The sequence below is a fragment of the Symphalangus syndactylus genome, chromosome 5, assembly GCF_028878055.3.
Source record: "Symphalangus syndactylus isolate Jambi chromosome 5, NHGRI_mSymSyn1-v2.1_pri, whole genome shotgun sequence".
Lineage (NCBI taxonomy): Eukaryota > Metazoa > Chordata > Mammalia > Primates > Hylobatidae > Symphalangus > Symphalangus syndactylus.
In genome coordinates, this window is record NC_072427.2 from 88,007,639 (window position 1) to 88,027,635 (window position 19,997).

General features: G+C 50.0%; 1 protein-coding gene across 4 annotated transcripts in view; it reads right to left on the reverse strand.

Moving 5' to 3' along the window:
- Positions 1 to 6,949: 6,949 nt before the first annotated feature.
- Positions 6,950 to 19,997, reverse strand: part of UBASH3A (ubiquitin associated and SH3 domain containing A) — a 40,209-nt gene continuing 27,161 nt past the window's right edge. For 3 of the 4 annotated variants that reach the window (XM_055279785.2, XM_063639256.1, XM_063639255.1), the window contains 7 exons: positions 19,292 to 19,391; positions 16,339 to 16,461; positions 13,370 to 13,462; positions 11,839 to 11,983; positions 11,018 to 11,124; positions 9,993 to 10,102; positions 6,950 to 7,577 (listed from right to left, as the gene is read on the reverse strand). In XM_055279785.2, the coding sequence (XP_055135760.1) occupies positions 7,440 to 7,577; positions 9,993 to 10,102; positions 11,018 to 11,124; positions 11,839 to 11,983; positions 13,370 to 13,462; positions 16,339 to 16,461; positions 19,292 to 19,391 (816 nt within the window). In that variant the 3' untranslated portion in view covers positions 6,950 to 7,439. The remainder of the gene's footprint in view (positions 7,578 to 9,992; positions 10,103 to 11,017; positions 11,125 to 11,838; positions 11,984 to 13,369; positions 13,463 to 16,338; positions 16,462 to 19,291; positions 19,392 to 19,997) is intronic. The other variant, XM_055279786.2, reaches the window with a different exon arrangement.

Genomic DNA, 19,997 nt, shown 5'->3' on the forward strand with positions numbered 1-19,997 from the left:
TACTCAGAACCACACAGGAATAAGTACATCATAATTCTGGGAGTTTGCTGTGGCAACTTGCTAAGGCCTTTCACACAGCTAGACCCCTCTCACTTTTCATGAAGAACCCCCATGCACCAGCAGACAGCAGCTCCACACACATTCAGGAGATTGCAGGAAATTAATTTCCAACAGCAAATGAGACATTAATTATTCAACGCAGATAAACATCAACAACAGCGCTTCATCCGAAGGAATTCCACTGGGATCTGGGTTAAAGCTCAGTTTGGTCCTCTACTCATGGTGACCTCAGACACAATCTCTGTGTGCCTCGGGCCCACCGTTGTAAAATCATGTGGCCTGTTGATGGGTCCACGTCACTTGCAGCATCTTAGTTCTCATTCTGGAGGACGTGATGTGCCCTCTTAGCAGCGAGCCTTGGAGGGGCTGACTCGCAGCAGTGTTCGCCTGTTCCTGTGGTGTAAATGCTCCCGCCAGGGCTGATTCAATTACATCTCTAGCAGTGAACTTCAGCTGGATGGACTGACCTTCCAAGCCTGAACTTCAAGGTGAGTGTGTGAAGCATGCCGGCTGTGTCTTTCCTTGGAGAGTAGGAGGCTCACCCCGGGTGACTGAGGCGATGACACAGGGAGGAGCAGGAGTGGGAACATCCAGTTGAATAGCAGGGCTGGAGACAGGCGAGAGCTTGGGGCCTCTCTTCAGGTGTGCTCCAGCTGCCAGAGTAGCTGCTGGCCAAGGATCCCGGAAGAGACACAGCTCGGGATGAATTCCTGGAACCAAAAGTCTGTCCAGTGCCCCACAGGGAGCAGACAGCGTTCCACTCAGTGCCCCTGGCCTGGCTTCACCCACTTGTCTTTCCTAGACCCAGGGACTTGGCCTCCTCTCTCTCCTGACCCCACCTGCACGTGGGCCTCAGCCCTTCTGTCCTTCCATCCTCTGTAGAGAGAATGTTGTTTCCTTTTACAGGAAGAGGCACCGGCCTGAAGCACACAGCTGTGATGATCCCAACAGGTCTGTGCAGCAGCTCAGCTGGCCTCTTCCTGCAAACTAACATTCGTGCCTGCTGCAGGGGTGGGCTGGGGTGGCTCATATCAGCTCAAGAGAGCTGAGTTTTAAATTTTCACGCAGTCTGCAAATCAGTTGTCAAAACACTGGCAGCCCAGAATCAGCCCTGGTGCATTTACATCATGGAAACTGGAAAACACAGCAGACACTGAGATCAGCTCCTCCAGGGCTCGCTGCTAAGAGGGCACGTGTCCTCCAGAATGAGGACTAAGATGCTGCAAAGTGACGTGGACCCATCGACAGGCCCCATGATTTTACAGCAGTGAGCCTGAGGCACAGAGACTGTCTGAGGTCACTAGGAGTAGAGGACCGAACTGAGCTCCACCTCAGAGCCCCTGGATCCAGTGGAATTCCTTTGGATGAAGCGCTGTTGTTGATGTTTATCTGCATTGAATAATTAATGTCTCATTTGCTGTTGGAAATTATTTCCTGCAATCTCCTGAATGTGTGTGCAGCCACTGTCTGCCAGCCTTGGGAATGAGGGGAGAGGAGAAGCATGAGACAGGGTTGAGGAGAAGCGTCTGTTGAAGAATTATTGTGTCAGGGCTGCTCCCAGCTGGGCTAAAGGACTGGAGTCCAACAGTGTGGAGCCTCGTGGTGTCCCCGGTGCACTTAAGTGTTCTAGAATTTGAGTGTGGGGCCAGCCAAGAGGACTACGAGGCTGGACACAGGGCTCAGCTGCCATCACAGCACGGCCACCACATCACACGGAGGCAGTGGGGTCCGTGCAGGACTTGGTCCCATCTCCGCATGGCTCCCCCTGCCTAGGCCCACACCTACGTCCAGGGGCAGTGTCCGCAAAGTTCCAGTGCTACTCGGACTTCCTCTGTAGCAGCATCACACAAGTATTCAGCTCGCGATGTGCACCGATTCCTTTCCAACCTTCGTCTCCATAGGGGACTGTCTGCTTAGCAGGAGTGCACATGTGTGACTCCAGACTCCTGACACAGCTGTGCCCGTTTGCGCTACACCCGAGTGCCCTGGTGGGAGCCCTGAGGCCAGAGTTCCATGTGGCCCTGTGAAGGAAATACATTGGTACTTCTCAGCTGGGGACGATCCTGCTCCCCCAGGGACACTTGGCAACATGTGGAGACATTTTTGGTTATCACACCCCTGGCGGGCTGGGGTGAGGGACGTACTGCTGCTTCAGTGGGAGAGGGCCAGGGATGCTGCTGGACATCCCACAATGCACAGGGCGTCCTCTGACAAAGATGTATCTGGCCCCAAATGTCAATAGTGCCAAGGCTGGGAATCCTGGCCTATAGCAGCAGAGAAGCTTTGCAGGGGAGTCACTGGTCCCACTGGACGCGGGGCTGCCTGGAAGCCTGGCACATGGTCACTATTGCAACCCCTGGGACGGAGCGACAGACAAGACGATGAGTGACAGCAACAACAGGACAAGGCAGATATGACTGACATGAATTGTGCAGAGGATGCCTGAACTGGGATTCAGGGGCAGCAAGGTGGGCTGGCGGCCAGGAGGGCTTCCTGGAGGGGGTGGGCTGGAACTGGGTAGCATGAGAAGCACACAGCTTTCCCAGCTTACCTTTTACTTTTTAGCTCTATGATAGTTTTTATTTTTATTTATTTATTTATTTTGAGATGGAGCCTCACTCTGCCGCCCAGACTGGAGTGCAGTGGTGTGATCTCGGCCCACTGCAACCTCTGCCTCTCAGGTTCAAGTGATTCTCCTGCCTCAGCCTCCTGAGTAGCTGGGATTACAGGTGCCTGCCACCACGCCTGGCTAATTTTTGTATTTTTAGTAGAGATGGGGTTTCACCACGCTGGCCAGGCTGGTCTCGAACTCCTGACCTCAAGTGATCCACCTGCCTTGGCCTCCCAAGTGCTGGGATTACAGGTGTGAGCCACTGCACCCAGCCCATGATTTCTTTTTTTTTTTTTTAATATTGAAATCTTTGATTTTTTTTTTTTTTTTTTTTGGTATAAGGAATGAGGAGTGATTCCAACCTTCTTTTCCCCAAATGTGATCCAGTTGTCCTGGCATCATTTATTTAACTTCCCCCACTGCTATGACTGCTCCCTTTACTGCATATACCTACATAAGAGCAGGTACTTACCATAGGTCCTGCCCTGAGGTCAAGCGACCTCGATGTTACTGTACTTTAGTTGTCCTGCACATCCCTTCTGAACCACCTCTCCCTTATGGTACATAAGCTCTGGGTCTGGGAGTGATGGGTCAGGAGGCACCCATGTTCTGATGAACCCCAGTTCTGGGAAGGCCTCTAAGATTTCCAGTTATCTGCTGTTTCTGTGTAAGAGCAGGTGTTTACCATAGGTTTATATATGGTATGAGGATATGAGGATACAAAAAATACCCTGTTTATAGGGTTAGGGTTAGGGTCCCTCCCCCAACACTGGGGATTACAATTCAACATGAGATTTGGGTGGGGACACAGAACCAAACCATATCAGTCTCCAACATAGCTTTTTAGGGAGACACAATTCAGCCCATGATAGTGGTTCTCACCATGTCCTGTGGGCCATCCAGCCCTAAATTCCTCCGCAGCCACTCCCAGGCACCTGGGGCCATCTTGGGATTTCTGGCTGTGCATTTGATGCTGCCATTTTCCTTTCTTCCGACCTCTGATCCTTGCAGAATTGTTGGCTGGTTGAATTTGGGTGGGGGAGGGAGCATTCTACTCAGCCCATAATATGCACCATATGAATCACGTCTAAAAAAATCTCAAATTTGGTTCTAAAATAAGATGTACTTTGGTGGACGGTTATGATAGCTCTTTCTTCGTGGATGAGTGCAGCAGTGTTTGCCAGGGGCAGTGCTTGGTTTGGTGGCCCCAGGCCTGTCCCTAAGCTCTTCAGCACCACAGGCTGTAGCCTGGAGACAGGCACTGGCTTAGGCCTTTGGCCCCTTGGCTGCCCAGCTTGAGGCCAGCTCCACCCCCTTCTCACCACTTTCCACCTTTCCAAAGAACCAGGTCTTGGAGGGGAACCTTAAGCTACAAAACAACATTGTCATCCGCTCAGCCTCAGGGAATGCCGGTAGAATTCCCTTTCAGGCTTGTTTTTTCCTTTTTCTTTCTTTTTTTTTGAGACGGAGTCTGCTCTGTTGCCAGGCTGGAGTGCAGTGGCGCGATCTCAGCTCACTGCAACCTCCGCCTCCCGGGTTCGAGCGATTCCCCTGCCTCAGCCTCCTGAGTAGCTGGAACCACAGGTGTGCACCACCACGCTTGGCTAAGCTTTTGTATTGTAGTAGAGACGGGGTTTCACCATGTTGGCCAGGGTGGTCTCGATCTCCTGGCCTCGTGATCTGCCCGCCTTGGCCTCCCAAAGTGCCGGGATTACAGGCATGAGCCACCGTGCCCTGCCCAGGCTTGTTTTTTTTTCAAGCACTCAGTGAGGAAGTCAAAAAGAGAATGTGGGTGGGGCATGGGTTGGGATGGCACTGGTGACAGGACGGCCACTTCCAGACGGTGTCAGCAGGGGTCAGACTTGGCTCACAAACACCAAAGTGACCCACCCAGGGAGAGGAAGGAAGAAAGAGTGAGTCTCGTTTTCTTTTTTTGGGATTTCCTATTGGTTCGTAGAGTGGACAGTTTGCACCCAGTCATGATAATCCCACCAGGCATTTCCGTCTCTGCCCTTTTCCAGCCCAGCTCTGTCCCCAAGTCTCAGTCCATACAGTGAATGGTTCCTTCTGGAGGAAAAGAACCACGGAACTGGGGTCCTCTGCCATGGTGGGGGAATGAGGGTCTGACAGAACCAGAATCATAGAATATCAAGAAAATGCTATTTCTTGCACACTAGATCTGGAGATCTGAGATTCAAACCCATCTCATTCTCCTTGCAAAACCTGTGAGCAGCCCAGCAGGATGAGAGGGGAATTACCTGTGTCTGGCTTTGCCCAGGGTGGGGGACCTGGAAGCCTCACCCCTGAGAAGGTGAGTCCAGAGATTCGTTACAGACCACTCGAATACATGACTGTGATTTCAGTGCCATACCTTGACTTGCAGCACTTTAATTCATCATCATGATTAGCGAGTGCGGCACTGTGGTATCCAGGAGGGACTTGGACCCAACCACACACTTGCCGAGGAGAAAGAAGAACCGCCCAGGTGCCCAGTGGTGGGGCGTACTTGTTGCAGGATGTACTGCCCATCCGCCTACATCCCAGTGAATCCATCTCTTTTCTAGTCGGTATCTGCTGGGATGCGTCTAGAACAATCTCCCTGAAGACGTCATCTCGGTGTGGCCTGGACTCGAAGTAGGCCTGTGAGTGGGGTGCACGCTCTGCTCTCTGTGGCTGTGTCAACTTCAAACTTCTTTATGTTTGGACACAGAAAAACTACATCATTAGTGAAATAAAACAAGGGACAGACAGATGTGTCTTTTTCTCAGGAGGTCGTGTTTGATTGACTAAAACAGCGAGGAATCTTTTATTGGGTCTGGCCTCCTGTGCATCCTACACAACATGGGCCGTTTTTGTCACAGTTCAGGGTGTTCACCGTCTTTATTTCTACAAGAGCTCCCTTTGTGTTCTGCCCTCCACTTGCCTGGGTGCTCACAGGGGGAGGCTGAGGGTGCAGCATGGGTCCTTCCTGCCCTGTCTCTGCATTCACACTATAAAAGGCACTCACAGAGCCACCACCACAGCCCCAAACTGCAATCATGAAATAACATCTGCACTGGATCAGGGGTCTAGAAAAGATGAAAGACCAATGGACTGTCACTGCACCGTGCTGGGATCTCTGCCTGCAGCATGAGGCACCACATGTGTGGGCTGTGGGAGCAGGTGTGACCTGTGGGCTGGGGCACGAGACTCCCCACTGGGGAGACCCCATCCCCTGCTGGACCAGCTTCCTCAGCATCACCATTATGGACAGACTCCACTTTGATTGTGGCCCTTCTTTTGGGGCCCTGTTAAATCGGGGGAGTCTACTTCTCCCACTGGCAAAGTCCTCTTCTCTCCTCTACGTGATCAGAAACAAGAATAGAAGAAGCCAAAAAAGGCCTGCAAGGGGAGTGTCTCAAATCCCTATGTCTGAGGCCCTGTACGGGCAGCTCTGCTGTGCTTGGAAGGATTGGGGTATGCTATGGCAGGCTACAGGATAACCCCCAAAGACGTTCACGTCCTAATCCCAGGGACCTGGGAATATGCAACTTTATGTGGCAAAAGGGACTTTGCATGTGTGGTTAAGGCTCTTGAGATGAGAATTGATCCTGGGTTACTGGGTGGGCCCAGTGTCAACGCAAGGGCCCTTGAAGGAGGGAGGCAGGAGGGTCAGAGGCAGAAGGCGATGTGGCTGTGAAGGCAGAGACTGAGAGAGCTTCGAGGCTGCTATGCTGCTGTCCTTGAGGAGGGAGGATGCAGGTGGCCTCTAAAAGTGAGAAAAGGCAAGGACCCTCCCCTGGAGGCTCCAGAAGGAACATAGCCTGCTGAGAACATTCCGACCTCCAGAACTGTAGGAGAGTCAGTGTGTGTGTATGTGCATGTGAGCATGTGTGTCCCTGTGTGTTTGTGTGTGTGCATTGCATGTGTATGCCTTTGTGTGCGTGTGTGCGAGTGTGTGCATGTGTTTGTGTGTGTGCTCATGTGTGCATGTATGTGTCTGCATGTGTGCATGTATGCATGCACGTGTTTGTATGTGTGTGTGCATGCTTGTGTACCTGCGTTTGTGTGCATGTGCGTGTGCATGTGTGTGCACATGTGTATGTGCATGTGTTTGTGTGCATGCAAGTGTGTGCGTGTGCCTGTGTTTGTATGCCTATGTGTGTGTGTGTATGTGCCTGTGTGTGTGTGTGTGTAAAGTCTGTGTTCTTTCCATGACCCCCAGGTTTGTGGTCATTGGTTACAGCAACCAGAGAGACATAGTAACATGAATGTTGACAGCACGGAGCAGCAACCCAGTTTTGATCTGATGGACGGTTTTCTGGGACCATTTTATTGACTATTACACCCGTTTTAGCCCATGTGGATATGGCTAAAGAGTGATGGACGTAGAAAAAGAAAAAACGATTGGAAATTTAATGATCAGACCATGGAAAATGAAGTGGTTAGATCCTTCGTGTGTGGTGAGTCTTTAATTCCTGGAAGTTAGAGTCCTGGGCAGTTGTGTCCCCAGCTGCAGACACTTGGTGTACATGCTGCAGGGCAGCATCCTCACCCAGCCACCTGCCGTGTGCTCCCCACAGCCGGGCTGGTGGACGATGGGGCCACAGATGGGAGTTACAAAGGCGAAAGCTGAAGGGAAATATTCCAGAATATAAAAGTGCGTCTTGTGCTTCTGCAAATCACATTGGGTGAGACTAAGACGCCTCTGGAAAGAGCAGCATCTCCCAGCCCCGGCACGTGGTCTCTGCCTCTCCACTCTGAGGTTATGAGAACATCACCGTGACTCTCAGCTGCCTGCGATCCAGTTCCTCCAGTTAAATGCTGCGTTCGCCCCGTGGGTCAGCGTCTTCACCGGTGGGTTCACCAACTCCCATTTTCCTTCCTCTTTATTTTCTTCACAGAAGCACATGCCCAGGGAAGGGATCTAGAACACAGTTTTAAATCACTTGTTAATATCTTACAACAACTCCATCAATTTCAGACTAGCTCCAAAGCCAACTGTCAGGCGCTCTTCTACTTTGGAGGGTCTGCGACTGCCCAGGCTGGCACTGCCACCATCAAATGGCACCAACATCTGCCCAGGCGGTGCCCCGTGGGGGATGTCCCCTAGCCAGAGGACACTGGGTAATTCTGGAGACATTTCTGATTGTCACAACTGAGGATGGAGGTGCTGCTGACACCTAGCAGGTAGAGGTCCTACAAGGTGGCACATCCTACAGTGCGTAGAATGGCCCCCACCACAAAGGTCTGCAGGCCGAGGTGGAGATTGCCGTCCACCACTTAAGGAGTGACTCATATTCTCACATTCAGCATCACAAAAAGACACAGACATTGAGTTTTCACACCCAAAAGAAAAGCACAAAGTGAACGTTTAGACCTCCATCCCTTCATCTGTGAAATGGATGTGTGGGAACAGAGCTTTGTGGTGAAGGCTTTTTTGCTTTTGTCTTTTGCTTTTCTTTCTTTCCTTCCTCTTTCTAATGTCTAGAAATTCCTCAGGCAGATGAAATTTACAAAAATGCCAACTGGCAGGGGGAACTGAGTGAGGCTGGTGTTGACTCTAGCGTGATTCTCTCCTCGTGCTTGTAGAGGCTGTGGGTGGGGGACAGTGATGGGCTGGCTGGGGAGGGTCCTGAGTGCTCCCTTTCCAGCTGCCCTGATTTGGGGGCCCATCATTTGGTAGAGCCCCCTTTGTATTTTCTGACATGCATGAGCAAGTCCAGCTTATTTTGGGGTGGGGGGAGGGCAGGGTGAATACCACGTGACCAGCATAAGAAAGTCCAGGAGTTTGGAAGTTCAAGATTGGCATCTATGGAAGGGGGTGAAGGGTCCAAGGAGGGGGTGAAGCTTTGGCCACAAGGGCTCATGGGTTTGGGGAAATGTCAGCAGCTGGTGTGTGCAGTGCTGCCACCGTTGGTTACATGGACCCCCAGGAGCGCCTGGGGCTGGAGGCTTGGTATGTGTATATGGGGCTGTGGGAAGGGGGGAAGGGACAGGAGGGATACATCAGAGCACGTGTGTGGGAGACCCATTTGCAGAAGCAAGAGCAACATTTTGGGAGCAGGTGGTGCCGGGGCTGCCTTGGACAGTCCCCAAGAAAATCCATGCAGACTTCTACCAGTGTGGCCTGAGGGGGTTGAGCTGCCCTATTTGGACAATGCTCACCTGGTGGCTCAGGAAGCCAGGGCGCTCGGAAATGTCTGGATCATAATTGGGACACACCACCCTGGAGACATTTTGCAGGGGAAACATGTTTTTACTCGGGTGCAGGGGAAAATGGAGCAAGATAGGGGGGTTCAGGTGTCTGATGCCTAATTGCTGAGGGACAATGACCCATGGCAGGCATGCTCTTCGTGTGTGTAACCTCTCATCCAGCTGCTGAGGCAGGCTCAGCTAGAGAGCTAAGCCCTCCTGCAGGCACCTGGCTGGTGTCACTGGGCTGGGCCTGGGAGTTGGGCTCCTCTGAAGCCCCCGACCTCTTGGGGGGACTCAGCAACCCCCTCCTGCCCACAACTTATGGCAAACAAGCTGTGGCCAGTGTGGTCCTGTGGCAGTGCTATACGAAGAAACCAGGTCAGGGCCTCAAGCACCTCCGATGACAGGCATTGTCTATGCTGCACGTGCTGCCTGGGCACTGACCAATGGACTGATGAATTTCATAAAAAGGTCAGGACTGTGGCGAGTCCACCCTTGAGTAGATCTGCAGAGAATGGCTGGAACTGGGGTGGACTCTGCATTCCTGAGTTTGCCTGCCTCAATTCACCCATGGACTGGATGTCACCCTCTGGCTTTACTGAGTGATAATCAAGGTTGTCCAAGATGCCACGTGTGCATTATCCTCTGTTTGTCATTCACAAGGCCCTTGCCAGCACCTGAGCACTCTGGCAGCTACAACCAGCTCAAGCTTCTTCTATGCTGGGTGACTCGAAGGGCAAGAGGATTGAGGGGCTCCTTTTCATCCATCAGCTGCCCTGCCCCAGGTCCCCAGAAGAGGCCAGAATCGAGTCCCACAGTCGTTTCTTCCCTCCTCATCTAAACTGCTTACTCCTTCCTGGACCGTCTGTTTTTCTACCAGAGCTGCAAGGGGTTATGGCGTGAGCTGACTGGTAAAAAATCGGCAAGTGACCAATGATGATGAGGATGACCAACCTATCCACCAGCCCCAGCCCGAAGTCGCCCTTTGCACAAGAGCACGTGGGCACAGTCTCTGGGGGCACGTGGATCCTGGTGGCCCTGGGTCAGCCGGACCCTTGTTTTCATTCTGAGAAGTGGATGTGATAAACCTGTGTCTTCAGGGTGCATGATTTTGTGGCCCAAAGAGCCAAGAGTGGGCATGTACCTTTCTCACGAGTTGGGCAAAATCCCCGCATTCCCGGGGCGGCAGCCCGAGCAGTGGCCGCGTGCAGGAGTCCAGAGTGGAGCCGTGACTCACAATCAGGATGACACCCGCTGTGGAAAACAAGAACACCTCCAGGTCAAAGCAGCCCCAGAGAGCACCTTTTATTAGACTGGGGTCCCCAAAGTGGTGGGGGCAGAGCTACCTCAGAGTGCCCCGAAGCCTGGCGAGACCCCCGAGCTAGACGTAGTGTGGCTGGTAACGGCTTAGTGATGCCTGCGTCCCACCCTCGCTCATGGATTCCTCTGCACGCAGCAGCTGCCCACCAGCCACAGGGAGGCCTAGGAAGTGAGCTGAGCCACACCCCGTGGTCGCCGGCTGCCTGGGCACCGTCAGCCACAGACTGGGATGTAGCGGTGGCTGACGCCCAGGCCAGACCCGATTCACTTTAGAAAGGTCAGATGGTTGTTTTATCACACAAGCCTGCTACGACTCCTGCTTTAGATAAGAACACCCGGAGACCACAGGCCAAGTGGGCCTCCCTCAGGTGACACGCGTGTCCCTGCCAGCTCGGGGGAGGGTGTGGGAAGTCAGCGCTTCTGTGTGTGCTTCATCCAGGACAAAGCAACATAGGAGGGTTAGGAGACCCGCATGACGGGTCAGGAAGGGGGCTCCACCTGGAAGTTGGTTGTTCTTTCTCTCTGTCTCTTGTTTCCCAGGAAGCTGACTCGAATCCCTTGGACATGGGTGATTTGTGCTGACCCTGCTGGCCTGGGTCCCATCAGCACTCAGTCCCAGGATGGGCGGTCCCAGGGCCTGGGCGGCAGGGGAGTGCGTGTCTGTGCACCCGGTTACTGCAGCAGCAGCAGCAGCAGCGATGAAAACTTTGTTGCTGGAGAATTGGGGGGGCGGGGGGCGGGCAGGGGAAGTGGGGGCATTCATAGGCTCAAAAATCGGCCAATTTCCATCTCAGAGATAATTCCCCAAGCCCAAGGGGCTGGTCATACTGAGGATAGTGAGGCACTTACTGTCCTGCGGACAGGTGTTGATGATTTGCACCACGCTTGCTGTGCACCTGTCCAAGTACTCCTGGTAGCTCTCGGCCGGCATGAGGGCAGACAGGGGAAACGCGGGCCTGGAAGGATGAGAAGGAGAGGCTGCTGCCCTGGCCCTTTGGTAGGGATTAGGAAGGCTCAGCTGCAGTTAGCTGCGGAAGGAGAATGTTCTTCCAGGATGGCTCTGCCTCAAGGCAGGCTCATGGTCAGCAGGGAGACTCCAGTTTTGTGCTGAAAACTGGCAAAGCACTGACAGTCAATCTCCAGCACACATTCTTACTCAACACCAAGAGGGCTCTGTGATGGCAGAGTCAGACATGGGTGGAGGATGACAAAGACTCTCTCCTTGACCAAACCCCAGTCCAGCTCCTCTGAACCTTCCTCTCGATGAGGTCTTGACCCTTGGGCTTCTGTGTCTATTCTTGCAGAGTGAGTTTAGCAAGAACCTCCTACCCTCGATATCTGATCAAGTTCCTTGTCCTCTACCACCCCCCAGGTGATGTCTGATCACCTTGGCCCGCCTTCAGCAAGAGTCCTCATTTAGGTCAGTTTAGCAAGAATGACCCACCTTCTCAGGAATTTTTCATCCACTGACCCCCACCCTGCTCTGTGGCTATAACTCCCCCTTTTCCTTGTATTAGGAGTTGAGCCCCACCTCTCTCCCCTGCTGCAAAACCCTACTGCAATGGTCTCTCTTGAATAAAGTCTTTCTTACCATTTCAACAGTGTCATGAAATTTTTCTTTAACAATGACTGGAAAAGCCCCAGTGGCAGAGAACTGCAGAGCAGCATACCTGTAATCAGTGTCGATGTTGAAGTTTGCCTCTTTCAGCTCTTCCAGGCTCATGAGGGTTGGGGTGGTTTTGCCAGCTTCCCATTTTGTCCATTCAAAGATTCCAGGTTCCACTCGTATCTTGATTTTTTTCTCCAGTTTGAGTTCTGGATTCAACAGAATACAAGTGTTTATCATCCTCAACATCCACCCTGACTTTGCATAAATGAGTCTCCTTTTATATCTCAGACCGTCACACACAAGTCTAAATCATGCCTTTTAAACAGTGTGATTTTCTTCTTGGCAAATACTGTTCTGTGATTAGGCATAGCCGTCTTATTTCTGAGGTCAAAACTGATGAGCAGTGGGAAGGTATCAGAGGAGTGATGGCCCCCTGTGTGCCAGGAAGGGCCAGAGTCTCCCAAGAGCTGGTGAGTGTCCCAGGCAGCAGGCTCATGCTGGGGCTCACCTGGGCACCCAGCACAGCTCCACCATGAAACCAGCCCACCGGCTGCATCCTCCAACATGGCAGACCCAATGATCAATGGACAAGATGTGACCCATCACGAAGAATGTCGGCCTCATGAGGCACTTTCCCGATAAACACTTACACAGACTGGGCAAGAGGTGAAGAATGGAAGGAGCCATCTTCTGGAACATTCTGACTCCCTGCGACTCACATTTCCTAAGCATTTTATATTTTGATTAAAGGAAGAGCCATAAAGTAAGGCCATCTCTTTTTGAGTGGAAAAAAAGACCTGAATGTTTTCCCACAGTCCCTGCCCCCACTTTCCGCTGGTGGCCTGACTTCCTAGGTCTCTGAGAAAGTCGAGGCAAGCCCTGTCCCCCATATTTGCCCTCCTACTGCATCTGCGTCTGTGTGCTCTGCCCTCTCCCCTGTCACCATGGAGGTGACATGCCCTCTCGCATGTCACTCATGCTCCTGGTCACGGCCAGTCCCTGCCTGGGGACCTAGATCTTATCCCTCTTCCCAAAGAGGAGCAGGACAGGGTTCAGGCTGAAGGCAGAGCCCAGGCCTCTGGGACAAGCTGCTCTCCTATGGGCAGGAAATTTCTTCTTCCCATAGGTGGGAGCTGCAGAAGGGTCTGCCCAGGACTTCCTGACACACATCAGCCCTTGAGGATGCTGGACAGCTCCACTGGCCCAGTGGATTGCCCTGGGAAGGGCCGTGCAATTCAGACTTACAAGGAACCGTAGCAGTTCCCAACTCTCAAGGTTTTCGAATGCCACTTTCCAGGTGTATTTTAAAAATGCCTAGCTGATGGAGGCCAAAGAGAAACAGTATGAGGACAGGACCTGGCATTTAGCTACACCAGCCCCTACTGGTCTGACGGTCCTGGTATTCCAGACATGCTCACGGACCCAGCATGCCTGCCAGCATCCTTGGAGGGCTGGCTCGTACCTGCCTGACGACTTTGGTGTGGGCATTCATTGCCAGTCATCTAATTCCACCTCCACTCCCTTCCCACTCCCCTTGGAGAATAGCCCCAAGGTCAAGGCAGTAGGAGAGGCTCACCGAGGTTCTCACTGACCTTCCAGGATGAGTTTGGCCGTCTGCACACAGCGGAGGGCTGGGGAGGCAAACACAGAGCTGATTCTGATACCACTGTCCCGTAGCGCATCCCCTGGAAAATAGTGAAAAAGGCAGAAAATGCCCCTTCATAATTCTAGCCTCCAATGGCAGATGAGCCATGTGCTCCCTGTGGTAGGCAGGGTCCTCAAAGGGGCCCGGATTTCCACCCCCTGGTGTGACACACCCTGCACAGCCCCCAAGTATGGGTGGAACTCGTGACCAGGATGGTCTGTTGCTCCTGGGACCATTACATCCTATGGCAGAAGGGAGGGGATCCAAGGTGGGGCTGACCAAGTTGGTGAGCCCATTAAAAGCAGTGATTATCACCAGCCAGTCATGGAAAAAAGTCAGAGAAGTGTGAAGTGAGAAAGATTCAGCAAAACATTCTCAACTGCTGGCTGCAAAGATGGAGGGGACAGCATGGCAAGGAATGTGGGCAGCCTCTACCAGGGCTGGGAGCAGCCCCCAGCTAACAGCCAGCAAGGAGCAGACCTCAGTCCTCCCACTGCAAGGATCTGAATTTGGCCAACAGCAGAATGAGTCTGGAAGGAGACTTGAGCTCCCAATGAAAACTCAGCCCAGCAGATACCTTGACTTCAGGCTTTAAGACCCTCAGCAGAGAAGCAGCCCTGGTGGGCCTGGGCTTTGGATCTGCACCACTGTGAGCTCAGAAATGGGTGGGGCTTCACATTTGTGGTCATTTGAGAAAACTCAAGACCAACTGAAGCTCGTGGAAGGACAAGCCTGTACACTGCCTTTCCCCCTGTGACATTGGAAGCCCTGCTCTCAGGGAAATATGGGAGTCCCTACAGCACAAAAATTGCACAGCCCAAATGCTGATGAGCGAGGTTTCAGTGGAGGCTCTTCTGGGTTAAACTGTATCCCCTTCCCTGAAAAACATGTTAGAGTCCTCACCCTTGGTGCCTTAGAATGTGGCTCATTTGGAAACAGGATTTTTACAGAGTGATAAGTTAAAATAAGGGTGTGCACCTCAATCAATTAAATTAGGGTGGGCTCTAATCCAGTATGACAGTGTCCTTCTAAAAGGGGAAATCTGTGCACAGAGACAAGCAGAGAAGAGGAGAGGGAGGCAGAAAATGTCACCTACAAGCCAGAGACAGAGGCCTGGGACCACCATCTCCTTCCGACTCAGTGTCCTGGGAGCTCACACTGGGAGTCTGGAATCAGCTGTCCAGGAGTGCAGTATTCTCACCACTGCACTCAGCAAGTGCTATAACTCTATGACTCTATGACTCTAACTCTACAACTCTGTAACTGACTCCTCTATAATTCTATGACTCTATGACTCTATGACTCTATGACTCTATGACTCTATGACTCTATAACTCTATAACTCTATAACTAACTCTATAACTCTATGACTCTATAACTCTATAACTCTAACTCTATAACTCTATGACTCTATGACTCTATAACTCTATGACCCTATAACGCTATAACTCTAATTCTATAACTCTAACTATGACTCTCTAACTCTGTAACTCTATATCTAACTCTATAACTCTATGACTCTATAACTCTATGACTCTAACTCTCTAACTCTATAACTAACTCTATAAATCTATGACTGTATAACTATGACTCTATAACTCTATAACTCTAACTCTATACCTCTATGACTCTGTAACTCTGTAACTCTATGACTCTATAACTCTAACTCTATAACTCCATAACTCTATAACTAACGCTATAAATCTATGACTCTATAACTCTATAACTCTATGACTCTGTAACTCTAACTCTATAACTCTATGACTCTATAACTCTGTAACTCTATGACTCTATAACTCTATGACTATAATTCTATAACTAACTCTATAACTCTATGACTCTATAACTCCATGACTCTGTAACTCTATAACTAACTCTATAACTCTATGGCTCCATAACTCTATAACTCTACAACTCTATGACTTTATAACTCTATAACTAACTCTATAACTCTATGACTCTATAACTCTATAACTCTATAACTAACTCTATAACTCTATAACAACTCTGTAACTCTACAACTCTATAACAACTCTATAACTTTATAATGCTATAACAATTCTATAATTCTATAACTCTATAACAACTCTATAACTCTATAACTAACTCTGTAACTCTATAACTCTAACTCTATAACTCTATAACTCTATGACTCTTGAACTCTATAACTCTATGACTCTATAACTCTATAACTAACTCTATAACTAACTCTATAACTCTATAACTCTATGACTCTTGAACTCTATAACTCTATGACTCTATAACTCTATAACTAACTCTATAACTCTATCACTAACTCTATAACTCTGTAACTCGGACTTCCCACTCTGCCTGGAGCAGGTGGGTAAACATTTCCGAGCACACCCCTGAGTGGGGTCCTGGGTGAGTGGGCTGTGGGGGCCTCTGCAGTTAACCATTGGTGTAACTTGTTTCTCTGGATTCCATTTTCTGAATTTAGGAAATGAAGACTCAATGAACTCAATGGTCTCTTCTGTTTAAATAAACTCAGTTACATAGAAGCAGAACCGCCAGACATGAAACAAAAGCCCAAAGTGACAGATTTTGAAATAAAACCAATGAGAGGATGTGGTTTTCCATTTGTAAAGTGAGCTCCTTAGAGCTCCTTGGTTGTTGATTTTTCCTCCCCTCTCTTGTTTTTTTCCATGCCTTTCTTTCATTCCTGCCAACTTCCTGAATCATCCATTCCTAGATCAAACTTCTACACTGCCACTTTCTTGCTGTGTGACCTTGGGCCAGTTGCTTAACCTCTCTGTGCCCCAGCCTCCTCAGCAGACTGGAAACAAAGCTAACACTGTATCAAAGGGTGTGTAGCTAGGGCTCAGGCTAGATGCCTGCTAACCATAATCACTGTTGCTGTTATTGTTACCTTTCCTACTAGACAGCCCTCAAACATACCTGCAATTCTGGACTGGAAAACGCCACACGATGATAATGGGGGATCATTTTCAAAGTCTTTGATCCCACGACTCCGTCTGGGCAGACTGCAAGGGAAATTCAAGTCTGGCCTGTAGTATTTCCCTGAAGTATAAATAAGCGTCAGACGTTCAGTTTCATCAAGTTAGTACAGATTTGTTCCACAAAACTCCCAAGACCAAGACCCACTCTAACAGCAATGTTATTATTGAAATTATTGTCAACTGTGTTGTTTCTGAACATGCTCTGCAACGTGGCTTCAATTTGAGAAGAAAGTGCTGCTCGGCTGTGCACACAACATTTTCTCAAATGCAGAAAACTTAGGTTTCAGCCCCAGGAACTATGCAACCCTCTTTGTCCTCCCAAAATGCCCCACGAAGATTCACTCTTACATTTTCCTGATAAAGAACCTGATACAGTGTCTCTATGACTAGTTTAGTGTAACTCGGTAAGAATCTGAAGTTGGCATCAATGATCCATCCCCCTAGCTTTAAACGTGTCCTTCTTGATCAGGGGACAGAGTGCTCGAGCTGGCGATGCCTGTGTTGTGCATTCTTTAGTCAATTGCTTGAAGCCAGGCTGGAAGTCAGGTGGGCTCACTGGGACTCTCTCCCACCAGAGGCTGCCTGGTGCCAGGGTTCACGTGGAGTTTGACCTTGAGTTCTAAGATCTGACAGTCTGGTAGCAAATCCTGGCATCACCATCTCCTCACTGTGCAGCCAGAAACAAATGACTTCATCTCTCTCGTCAGTAAAAAACAGGGAAAGAGTAGCGATTGCAAGGAGTCAGTGAGGTAACGCCCACAGCCCAGCGTCCGACTCGAGAGGGAGTGGCCAACGAGTCAGGGGGCTGGTCTCATGTCAGGATGACGGATTATCCTCACACAGGACACCACGACACACTGCGCCCTCCAGTGCACTCTGGTTTGCCTTCACATTCTCCAAAGGGACCCCAAGCCTCCCGGCTATTAGGAGGTTCCAGCAGCCACACTGACCTTCCTGAGACCTGCTCTGCCATACATAGCAGGCCCTGCCCTTTGCACCCAGGAATATGCCAGGCCCCTTCATCCTGGCCCACAGCCTTGCACAAACCCAGAGTCGGGGGGCAGTGGGAGGCAGCTAGGGGTCAGTGGGGGGCAATTTTTCATGCTTGTGTTTTTGGTTCCATATAGGAGTTTTCTGAAGACTCCCTCCCTGGGATTTCCATGGGCAGAGAGTCTTGTTTGAACCCCGCATTTTAGAGGTGTTTATTCAATGCCAACATTAGTTGTTGGGAAAGGTAGTTTTAAAATCAGAGAGAAAGTCCGTCAATTTCATTGTATTCTCAAAGGCATCTGTGATCCCCCCCAAAATGTCAAGACACTCCATTTAGGTATTTTGCTGTCATTGCCACTTCAGCTGTGATCACTCTGGGGGCAGAGGGCAGAGCTCAGGAGAGGACAAGGATGTGGGGCAAGGTCAGGTCCCGATGGGAGCAGAGTCTGTGTGGAATATGGGGTGAGGTGAGGGGCCCTGTGAGGATGTGAGTGCCTGGGCCAAAAGTGAGCCGAGCTGGGGAGAGGCCAGTAGAGCCCCCCAAATCTCTATTGTGTCCCCTGAGGTTGGTCACCTTGGGGGAGGATGTGGCTATACCTCCTTGTGATTTATTAAACCCTGCAATATACAAAATTCAGACAAACTAGATGTCATTCTTCACTTTGTCAAGGGCCTCTTTACCTTGGGAAAAGATCCACCAGGAGTTTCCTTTCAGTTGGGGATTTCCAGTGCCTTTAAAATATTTTCCCTTATAAGTGACTTGATTTTTGTCCAGATGACCAAATATTTTTTCTTTTTCTATGAAGTTCAATAACTGTTTTTGGTGTTGATTGTTTTGTATTGGTTCTCCCCACCATGGACAAGGTGTGTCAGTTCAATCTATAGTTTCAGTAATTCAATAGCTAAAAAAACTGTTTTATTGAAGGAAAGTTTCCTACATGTTTGTTAATGCATCCTGATAGCCACCTATTGTCTTATTGTTGCTTCTTTAAGCTCTTGTATCTTTACTTGATCTTGTTTTATAGAGGCGACCATATTATTAGCTCTGTGAGTTCTTGGAAATATGTTTGATCATGATGTTATCTGCTCAGAACGTTTTCTGATGTGTGATTGTCACCTGCCAATGGTTTTCCCTACTCATTTCCCACTTTCTTGGGTCTGCTGGGCTTCTGGAGGGGGATCCCAAAAGGGTTCAGCTAACCTAGCAACTGTGAATTGATTTTGTCACTATGTTCAATGCCTTAATTTATGTAATAGGTCATGGCTTAGAAATTGTGACACTACAGGCTCCCTATTAGGAGATGAGCATTGACGTGGACATTGATCCTCAATACAGAGGTTGGCTTGTGGGTATATGTATTTATAAGCACTGTTCTTACTTCCTGGCATTCAGAGGAGAAAAGCTGGGGTGTGCAAGAGGCATGTTCAAGAATACGTCCATCTCTTAAGCAGCATAGCCAAAAATTACAGCAGTTAAGATTAGGTTGGAGAGGTTCAGAGATGAGACTGAGAGGTATAGCGTGTGCCAGAAGTGGCATGGTCAGAGACCACAGGTCAGGGTGCATTCACTAACGAAATGACATATATGTGCTGCTGGGATGAAAAGACCTGTCCAAGCATTCACACCAGCAGAACTGCTTCCTGTGGAGAACCATTCCTCCGTCATCCACAGAGGAGTTGATGGAAGATTCTTACAGAAAACACACACACTCAAATGCATACATGGAACACCCCTGGAGGAAGATGTAGCAGGCACGTTTTCCACATATACAGTCTACACATGGTCATTCTACAGAATGGTGCCTCAGGGGATCTGGTGCCATGTAAGGTCATTGAGAAGGAGATCTCATTGGTCAGATCTACAGTGTTTCTGTCCGTAGACCTGCCTGAGCATGACCTACCATCAGGAGTGGAGCATTGCTGCAGCCACGACTTCCCGAAGATCTGATCCACTCTCTCCCCATGGCGAACAACCAGCACGCTCTTCCTTGCAACGGTGGCCTGGGGGGTGGGGCAGGAAGCAAGGCACATGCAGTTTAACATCCAGCTCACCAGACTTGCACCAACGGCAGCTCTCCCAGTCACCCAGCAACTGGGAGGGAATCTTTTCCTTCGTTAGTCAATAGCACAGCCCATTTTGCCCAAATCATTAGAATGAAAGAGGACGTGAAATTGGCAATCCCTTCAATTTCTTCCAATGTTTTATTTTCTGGGCATTCTAACATCAAGGAAATGAAAAGAGACAGGATTGGCCCCTACCATGACATCTGTTTTTCTACTTTTCTGTCTTTTCAAAGTCCTTATCATTCCCATTGAGCCGTCTTAGGACATTATCCCTATCTATATTATAACATGTATTGTTATAGTATAGATTATCTATCTTTATATCTAATCTCCTCTCTTGCTGGCACACTTCTTCTGAGAAGCCCTCCAGGACTGCCCTGGTGTTGACACGTTGAGGGGCCGTCCTTTTATGGCTCCCAGGTATGAATTCTGCTTCTGAGCACCAAGGGGAGAGGCCCTCATCCATCCCCTTGCTGTTTTCCCATAGCTCGTCATTCTCTGTTTGGCTGAATGCTAGAGGAAAACAGTACTTTATAGTTTATT